At 44.1% G+C, this 9,911-nt stretch overlaps 1 protein-coding gene across 6 annotated transcripts in view; it reads left to right on the top strand.

Moving 5' to 3' along the window:
* The window catches only part of DTNBP1 (dystrobrevin binding protein 1), a 156,201-nt gene that overhangs the window by 136,497 nt on the left and 9,793 nt on the right, over positions 1-9,911 (top strand). For all 6 annotated transcript variants that reach the window (XM_004382978.2, XM_023737474.1, XM_023737475.1 and 3 more), the window contains one exon: positions 8,998-9,153. In XM_004382978.2, coding sequence (XP_004383035.1) covers positions 8,998-9,153 — 156 coding nt within the window. The remainder of the gene's footprint in view (positions 1-8,997; positions 9,154-9,911) is intronic.

The raw sequence follows: 9,911 nt of genomic DNA, 5'->3' as shown, positions 1-9,911 counted from the left end.
CTGAGCTCTGCTGTTAACCCACCCCCCTCCCCAGCTGAGCTCTGCTGTTAACCCCCCCACCCAAGCTGAGCTCTGCTGTTAACTACCCCTTGCCCCAGCTGAGCTGGGAATTCTGAACAGGGCGGTGACTTGCCAAGCCTCTGAGACAGGTGGACTGCGTTTCTCACCTCTCCGTCTATCTGATGTGTTTTAATCCTAATCATTCCTTAAGCAATGAAATGACCAGGCAAATCAATGCAAAAATACCTGCAGGTTTTGGTTAATAGTTAAATCTAATTTTCTTGAAATGTCATCATGTAATACAAAAGTTCCTACATTCCTTATTTCTAATCTGATTTTTACATAATTTTACCCCCCCCACCCAAAAAAAAAAAAGAATTTGGGATTACTCTTCCTGTCCCAATCCAAAGTAACTAAAAATAGATTTGTGGCATTTAGGAACTGGAAGTGACCCTCGTATTGATGTCGTCTGACACCCACTCCCTGGACTGATGGGGATCTGAGGCTCCAGGGCTGAGTGGTGGCTTAGAGGCCCGCAGCCCAGACATGGGCACAGAAGTCGAGACCCAGGCCTTGTAGCCACCACGCCCCTCCGGTAAAAGACGGTGATGGCCAAGCACTGTCTGACCGTTTTCTGCAATTTGCTTCTGTACTTTGTGTTTGTGCAGCGTGTATGATTACTCTAGACAGTGGCCATTTCCTTCAGAGTAATTGATAGAAATTACAAGGTGTTCCGGAAGCTGAGATCCTAGTGTTTCCTGTGGGTTTAGGGAGCAGCTCTTCCAGAAGCCACTCGGAAGGACTGACTTTGTGAAGCCTCCTCACGAGTCGCGATGAGTTCTCTGAGGTCTGAAAGAGTTGTTTATTCTGACTGACTGCAAAACCTGCCATTATTGTAAACTACTGTATTTTGGGTAAGGATGATCCTTTCTTAGCTGCATGTAGAAGAAATGGAACGTTCCTATGTGGTAGTTGATAACTGCGTGTAAGAGGTATGTGAGTGTGTGTGTATTGGACGGAGGGGGAAGAAAGGAACTCTGAAATGTCACTTAACTTTCTTTTTAAAAGTGTGTTGACTTTAGCATGTACAGGAGAATTTTTTTCCAAATATCAATTTTGAGGAATGAGAGCTATACAGTACTTTCAGAATATTCACAGAAACAATGTATGGTATAAATTAAGTCTGGCTTAGAAACTAATTATTGATGAAGAATAGATAGAAAAAGTCTTTAAAACTGTAGAAACACAAGACCACAGAGCTTGATATTTTAACAATAGATGTATTTAAAAAGCCCTAAATCTGGGAAAATGTAATTAAAGGTTTTTGTTTTTGTTTTTGTTTTTTCGGTCCAGTCTGAGATTGTTTGTATTCATTTGTTAAAGTGGGGCAGGAATTGGAGAGACTTAAAAAATGATTATGTGCCTTATTTTGAAAATTAAGATGGAAAGAAAGTATAACTGTTAAATGGTAAAACTACAGAATAGGTGGGTTTTAAACCTGGAAATAACCTAGGAAATCTCGTTAGTCCTCAGTTCCTGAATACAAATGTTCAGAAGTTAAATATACTTTACAAAGCCCAAATGTAAAGAAAAATAAATTAGGGAACAAAAGGAAAATTCCTCAAGAAACTAAAAGTACCTTTAGAAATATAGCAATTATTGAAGATATTTAAGAGGAAGCTGAAACTTGTTTCTAACAGACACTTATTCTGGGGAGCCAGAGAAGGAAAGGAAACAAGAGTCGACAGATTCCCTGTGTAACCATCAGTCGGCTCTGGTGGGAACACCAGATGCTGGCAGGCTGAGGAAAAACTGGATCACTCACACATTGATGGTGGGAATGTCAAATGGAATAGCCACTCCGGAAAATAGTTGGACAGTACCTTTCAGAACTAAAAATAGGCTTCCCATATGACCCAACAGTTGCACTCTTGGGCATTTATCCCAGAGAAATGACTGCTTTTCATGCAGGAGCTTGTACACGTATGTTCATAGCAGCTTTACTGGTAATAGCCAAAAGCTGGAAACAACCCAAATGTCCTTCAAAGAGTGACTGGTTAATCAATACCATGAAAGACTACTGAGCAATAAAAAGGAACAAGTTATCGATGCACGCAACAGCCTGGATGAACCTCAAGGAAATTATGCTGAGTGAAAAAAGCCAATCTCATCGCATCTGTATAACATTTGTGAAATAACCTGTTTATAGATTTGGAGAACAGATTAGTGATTGGAAGGTGGTGATGGTACAGCTGAGTTATCTTGATTGTGGTGGTAGTTACTCAGGGCTACACGTTTGATAAAATGGCATAAATCTACACAGGCACACACACAAATGAGTACCTTTATGATTGGTGAAATCCGAATAAGCTCTGTGGACTGCACCCACATCAGTTTCTTGGTTTTGGTATTGTACCATAATTGTGTAAGATGTTAACATGGCAGGGGGCAGGGGGACCAGGGGAATGGTGCAGAGGACTTCCTATACGTTTCTTTACAACGCCCTGTGAATTTATAATCATTTCAAAACAAGTTAAAAAAGAGAGAGAAACTCTTCCAGTGGTACCAAAAGGATTTAAAAAAAAAAGACGGAATATTGCTGAATATTGCAGTTTGATATGGTTCAACCTAACGGAGAAAAACTCCCCAACGGTTAGCCACGAACATGCTGTGGTGCTCATCTCTTCCTTGCTGGTTTCAGAGGCATTTTCACTTGATTGTTGGTGCTTTTTTATGGTTAAGATTTCCCACAATGTACATGCATCGTTCTTTTGATCATAAAAACCTATTAAATAAATGCCAATAATTACAAGCATAAAAAAATATATTAGTAGGATTCACGTTTTTACTACTGTCACACTGACGGAGCTTTCAGTGGTCACGCAGTTCCCCAGCCCTTTGGCAGTTAAGTCGGCATCAGAACATGTTGGGAAGATATCTGTTTACCTATTTGTATTTAGAAATTTGTATCAAAATTTACAGAGATTTCACAGTTCACCGTTGATCATGTCACAAAGTTAAAGTTCATATTCTCTAGTTCAACATAAAAACATCTGAATTGTAAAGAATTAAATTACTGGTTTTTCGGTTTATTCTTAGTCTTGATTATTCGCCATGGGTGTAGAGATTATCAGAATTTTTCTCAGTTCACATTTAGTTAAAAGTTGTGATTTCACAGAGCAGTGCCTTCTGGCTTCCTCACGTCGTCCCTTTCCTTCTTGAAGGCAGTTTGGGGCCTTGCTGTCCCTGACACCTCACTGTCCCTTACTGCTCATCGGCTCCCTTGGATGGCGTAGTGGTGGGAAGGCTGAGACTTCTGAAGAGAGCTTGATGGATTTTTTTTTTTTTTAATTTTATGTATCTTGTGCCACCCTTGTGCCCCATTAAAACATACAATTGAGAATCGGTTATACCATTGTCACTGGTAATGGAATTTTGCGGTGTTCTGAGTAATTACCCATTTGAAGTGGATACTGGTGGCTGAGGTGGAAGGTGCAGTCAGATAAGACTTGAGTGATGACCTGCAGTCCGTCGCCCTGGGTTGGTGATGGAATGAAATGATTTCTCCTGGCTCCTGGTAGAAAAACTGCCGCTTTTTTCTGGGTTTTTCCATTTCAATCCTAAGGCCATTTGTTAAAGTTCTTAAATCTTTGTGTTTGTCTGGCTTTACCAGTGTAATAAGTGACATCTTAAATGTGAACAAGGGTCGTTTTTCCTTGGTGAATAATGTCCTATAATTTAGACTTTTTCCTAGCATTCTAAGATTCAGGTGGTATTAAACCTTGATTTTTGAAATGTTCGCTTCAAATATTCTCCATCATTTTCTTGCTCCCTCACTTGTTCATCAGTTGCACACAGTTAACCAATGGTGTCAGGACACAAGGCGACTCGAACATCCTCTTTCAGTCATGGAGCTGAGGGCGAACCTCTCGTAGCTGCTGAGCAGCCAGGTTATTCTTAGACGTCTGCCATATGCTTTCCTGTGGTCATGTGAGCGCATGGCTGGTATAGTGCAGTAACTCTTCTCCGTTCTGATTCCTGATTCTTATTAGTGGTCGACCCTGAGACACACAGGCTCTGAAGTCAAGTCGGAACCAACATAGGGCCAAAAAAAAAAAAAAACCAAACCTGTTGCCATCGAGTCGACTCCAACTCATAGTGACTCTATAGGACAGAGTAGAACTGCCCCGTGGGGTTTCCAAGGAGCGCCAGGTGGATTCGAACTGCCGCTCTTTTGGTTAGCAGCCATAGCACTTAACCACTGCGCCACCAGGGTTTCCCCACAAAGGGCAAGTGTAGACATTTTAAGTAACTAGTGAATGACAAAGAAGCCCTGGTGGTGTGGTAGTCAAGGGCTCAGCTGCTAACCAAAAGGTTGGTGGTTCGAACCCACCAGCTGCTCTGTGGGAGAAAGATGTGGCATTCTGCCTCCTTAAAGATTACATCCTTGGGAACTTTGTAGGGCAGTTCCTCTCTGTCTCATACAGTCACTACGAGTCGGAATTGACTCGACAGCAGTGGGTAGTGACATGTACAACTTAAAACAGTGATGTCTGCTTTTCTTGTTTTTGGTTTTTGTTTTTTTTAAGTCATTTTAAGTTACCTAACCCAGTCTTCCCCTTTGTAAGGGTTGAGGCATGATCGGGGATTGCATCCCAATATAGAAACTCTAAGATAAAAACACTATGTTTTAGGTGCCGTCAAGTTGGTTACGACTCCTTGTGCATCAGAACGAAACACTGCCTAGTCCTGCGCCATCCTCACGGTCGTTACTATGTTTAAGCCCGTTATTGCAGCCACTGTGTCAGTCCATCTTGTTGAGGGTCCTCCTCTTTTTTGTTGACCCTCTACTTTACCAAGCATGATGTCTTTCTCCAGGGACTGGTCCCTCCTGCTAACATGTCCAAAGTACGTGAGACAGGGCCTCACCATCCTTGCTTCTAAGGAGCATTCTGGCTGTACTTCTTCCAAGACAGACCTGTTCATTCTTCTGGCAGTCCATGGTGTATTCAGTATTCTTCGCCAACACCACAATTCAAATGCCTGAATTTTTCTTTAGTCTTTCTTATTCATTGTCCACCTTTCGCATGCATATGAGGCAGTTGAAAATACCATGGCTTGGGTCAGGCACACCTTAGTCCTCAAAGTGAGGTCTTTGCTTTTTAACACTTTAATAAAAACACTATAGAACCAATAATTCAGAAACATGAAGGAATTGAAATCTTAAGAAAAATGAAATGTTTTCAGATGCTATATCTACCTGTAGAGAGTCTTAACTCAGTTAAAACACGGTCATTAATTAAAATCCCTTTCATAATTTCTACATTCTTCTTTGTTTTTGAGCTGCTTATTTTGGAATTAAGATCAAAGACTACAGCCTTCAGTATGGATTACACCTCAACAGAAAGAAAACAGAAGTCCTCACAACTGGACCAGTAAGCAACATCATGATAAAGGGAGAAAATACTGTAGTTGTTAAGGATCTCATTTTACTTGGATCCACAGTCAATGCTCATGGAAGCAGCAGTCAAGAAATCAAACGACGCATTGCACTGGGCAAATCTGCTGCAAAAGACTCCTTCAAGGTGTTAAAAAGCAAAGATGTCACTTTGAAGACTAAGGTGTGCCTGATCCAGGCCATGGTATTTTCAATTGCCTCATGTGTATGCAAAACAGAACAATGGGTAAGGAAGCCCAAAGAAGAATTGATGCCTTTGAATTATGAGGTTGATGAAGAACACTGAATATACCATGGACGGCCACAAGAACGAACAAGTCTGTCTTGGAAGAAGTACAACCAGAATGCTCCTTGGAAGCAAGGATGGCGAGACTTTGTCTAACATACTTTGGGCGTGTTATCAGGAGGGACCAGTCCCTGGAGAAGGACATCATGCTTGATAAGGCAGAGGGTCAATGAAAAAGAAGAAAACCCTCGATGAGACGGACTGACACAGTGGCTGCAACAGTGGGCTCAAACATAGCAACAATTGTGAGGATGGTGCAGGACCGGGCAGTGTTTCGTTCTTTTGTACACAGGGCCGCTATGAGTCGGAACCACCTTGCCAGCCCCTGACAACAACATTCTGGAATTATTTTACAGGAAAGATTAACTGAACTTCGTTTGAAGTGTGTAAAGCATACTTAATGTATTTTAGGGTTGACTTATTCTAATGCCCTTTCAGACATGAAGCATTTGATCGTATGGTTTTTTAAAAAAAATTTCATGTATCTTGTGCCACCCTTATGCCCCATTAAAACATATAATTGAGAATTGATTATACCATCTTCACTGGTAATGGAATTTCGTGTTCTCTGTAATTATCTATTTGAGATTGATACTGGTGGCTGAGGTAAAAAATATGAAAAGACATCCCTGAAGCCTTACTTTTTTTCCTTCCCTTATGAATACACTCTAAATACCTTGCAGATGAATTACGGGGCAATGAGCGGCAATTACTTCTTCTTAAGTATCTGAGTGGGGCTGAGAGTTGAGGGGATTTTCAGTCCCATACTCAGTCCTGGCTCTTGGTAATATTTCATGTCACTCCCTTTTCTGGAGTCTGTTTTGAATCATGCTGGCATTAATACTAGCGGACTGCTGTTGGCCAGTTGCTTTGTGCCTGGTGAGATTTTCATATGCTACTCGTTTAATCCTGCCAAGAACCCATCTTTCACAGAGGAGGGAGCTGAGGCTCAGGTTACGTTAGTTGTAGATAGTAACAGATCTCCTTGCTTGAGCTTGAAAGCAGAGCCTAAGTAAGATGGATTTTGCTGCGCGTAGTTTATGGGGAAGGTGATTCCAAGAAGCAGGATTTGGGGAGTGGAGAAGTGCAGGGGAAAGGAGGAGAAGCCAGTATTATTACTGAAGTTGCTGCTGTGGCCAGGGGTCCCTGAGCAGCATTCAGAATGCCACCTAGAATGGTCCATCCAAAGGAAGGGAGACTGGGCACTGATACACAGATTTCCAGCACCCACCGCTTGACAGCTGCCCTAATGTCCTAGAACTTGTGGGCTAAGCTTGCCTGTGGGCTCTGCAGGATTCAGAGCATACCCTGAGCAGAGAGCATAACGATCACAGGCGTGGCCTTGAGGTGGGAGCCCCCTCCATCCCTGCGCTGAATTCAGAGGTGAGCTGAGGCACCTGTGTGAGACGGGTACCAGAAGTGTCTGCTAGTCACAAACCCCGCCACACTTCCCACTGTGTTAAACCGTCTCCGTGTAAACACAGATATGAAGTGGGCTTAGATCTGCAGGTAATTTAGGATGGTCTGGGAATGGAGAGAGTGTGGTGTGCATAGTAATGATAACGCATTATCTGTAGTTGGGAAGACTTTCCTGTTTGTGTGGCTTTGGTTAATATTAGTTTGTATTTCTTGCATATATGTAGGTTAGAGTATCGGAAGAATGCCCAGAACATTTTAAGTATTAGAGACCATGGCTGGTTTGGGATTAACAGTGTACTCGTCTGTGGAGCTTTTAGGATAGATCATGCACGCGGATTACGCTGTACTCAGGAGCTGGGAAAGGCGGGGCCTGGCACACCGCTGTAGCTCATTATAGGTTTAGAGGGGTTTGTTTGTTAAATCACTTGATTAATACCCCACCACTTGACTCTCCCCAAAGATGAACCAGAGGGAATACTGCCTTGGGTGAAGTTATTTTTATATGTTTTGGGCCCTCAGTTTATCCCAGGACAGCAAGGTAGCTGAGCCTTTCTGCTGAGTGTTAGATTTTCTGGAACAACAGCACCCTGCCTTCCTGCCAAACGCAGCCTAGCACAGTGCCTGCCTCGGCAGGGGTGCTCCGAAATGCTCACTGAAATGCAAGAACCCCGCTCCTCCTTCTCTAGTCCTTCACCAGCCACAGTCAGGCCGAGGCTGGAGTTCAGACAGTTTATTTGGAATAATCCCATATTGCTGCGTAACGGGGCACCACAAACTTGGCAGCTTAAAACAGCACAAATGGTCACAGTTCAGCAGGTTAGAAGTCTGGGCCTGGTGCGACTGGCTCTCTGCTCAGGGTCCTACGAGGCTGAAATTAAGATGTCAGCCAGGCTGTGCTCCTTTCTGGAGGCTCTGGAGGAGAATCCGTTTCCAGGCTCATTCAGGCTGTTGGCAGAGTCCCAGCTCCTTGTGGTTGTAGGACCCAGGTCCGTTTTCTTGCTGGCTGGTAGCCAAGGACTGCTTTCAGTTCCTGGATGCCATTCCCATCCCTGGCCACATGACCTCCTCCATCTTCAAAACCAGTCACGGAGAATGTCCCTCATATCAGATCCCCCTCACGCTTTGAATCTCTCTCTCCAGGAAAATCTTAGTTCCGTTGAAGAGCCTGATTAGGTCAGGCTCACCTAGAGAATCTCCCTTTGTTAAAGTCAGCCGTGCCATACGGCATCACCTCATCACGGTAGTCAGATCTGTCATATTAACAGTCCTGGGGACCATGCAGGATGTATACACCAGGGAGATTGGTCTACCATCGCTCTTAAGTATAAAGAGCTTAAGATTTAAAAGCAAATAACCCTTGACCCATGTCCAGGGTGATTAATGGTATATGCTTGACTCATTTTTTTAAATTTTTCTCTGCACGCCCTGAAGGAAGGTTAAGCCACTAGAGTCGCTCCGAGTTGGAATCTGATCGGTTTGACGGCAGCGGGGTTTTTTTCGGGGTTGGAATGATGAGGCTAAGGTTGATTGTTGATAGTTCTTGCCTGATGTTCCTGACCCAGCCCCACCTGAGGGCCCGCTGTTCACTTTAATTATAATGTTCTTTCACACTATTTAAGTTGCAAAGCTGTGGTCTTTGATCTTCATCAGTAAGTGCTTCAAGTCCTCTTCACTTGCAGCAAGCAAGGTTGTGTCATCTGCATAAGGCAGGTTGTTAATGAGTCTTCCTCCAGCCCTGATGCCCTGTTCTTCTCCATGGATGTTAGTAGGTATTTATACCCACCCCCTATCTCAGTCCCTTTTCACACCCTAACCCAAATTATTGTTTCCTTAGCTGAACTAGATGCTGAGCACACCCAGAAGGTCCTGGAAATGGAGCACACCCAGCAAATGAAGCTGAAGGAGCGGCAGAAGTTTTTTGAGGAGGCCTTCCAGCAGGACATGGAGCAGTACCTTTCCACAGGCTACCTGCAGATAGCAGAGAGGAGAGGCGAGTCGGGAGAGCTGGTGGGGCTGTGGGGGGGCCTTGTGCTCCCTGGGGTGTCGATCGTGGGGTCCTGGCCTCAGGAGGCACATCCCCATTATCAGACTCCAGAAATCAAAGCAGGTGCCATGCCATGTTCGTCTGTTCCTGTTCTGCCTCTTCCTCTAGCCCTAGGGTATAGTTGAAGGTATTTTTTAAAATATCGTTTAGAATTATAAACAAATTATGCTTATGGAAAACTCGGAAACTGTTTTTTTAAAAAGCTAAGAAGACAAAAGAATCCATAATTTTACACCACAGAAGGAATCACTATCCTGTGTAAATGTGGTTCTTCCCGTCTCCATGTGGGTGTGGGAGACTGCTTACGTAACTGATACCACACTTCGTCTGTGTCTGGCTGTGCGTCTGTTGTTAATATTCTCTGAGGACTTGCCCCGCCCCTACCGTCTTACTACTAATTCTTCAACTGGGTGTCCTTCGAAGGCTGCACATTACCGTCAGGACGTACCCTAAGTGATGTAGCCAGTCTTCACCTCCGTATATGGCGCTGTCACGAGCCTGAAACGTGTACATGTTCGTCTGCATCTCTGCCAGCCCCCACGGAGACATCAGGGTGCTGGGTGCCTTCCATCCAGGCTCTCCTTCCGGTGACCTGGTTGAGCAGGCAGTGGGGCTGGGCTTCTATGTCCCCCGAGGCCGGGTGTCAGGGTGGGCCTCTCCCGGCTGCAGTGCCCGGCCCAGTAGGCTGGCCATCAACCCCGCTG

This window comes from Trichechus manatus, unplaced genomic scaffold (assembly GCF_000243295.1).
Source record: "Trichechus manatus latirostris isolate Lorelei unplaced genomic scaffold, TriManLat1.0 scaffold00103, whole genome shotgun sequence".
NCBI classification, from domain to species: Eukaryota; Metazoa; Chordata; class Mammalia; order Sirenia; family Trichechidae; genus Trichechus; species Trichechus manatus.
The sequence above is the reverse complement of the archived record's forward strand: the minus strand, read 5'-3'. Positions and strand labels throughout refer to the sequence as shown.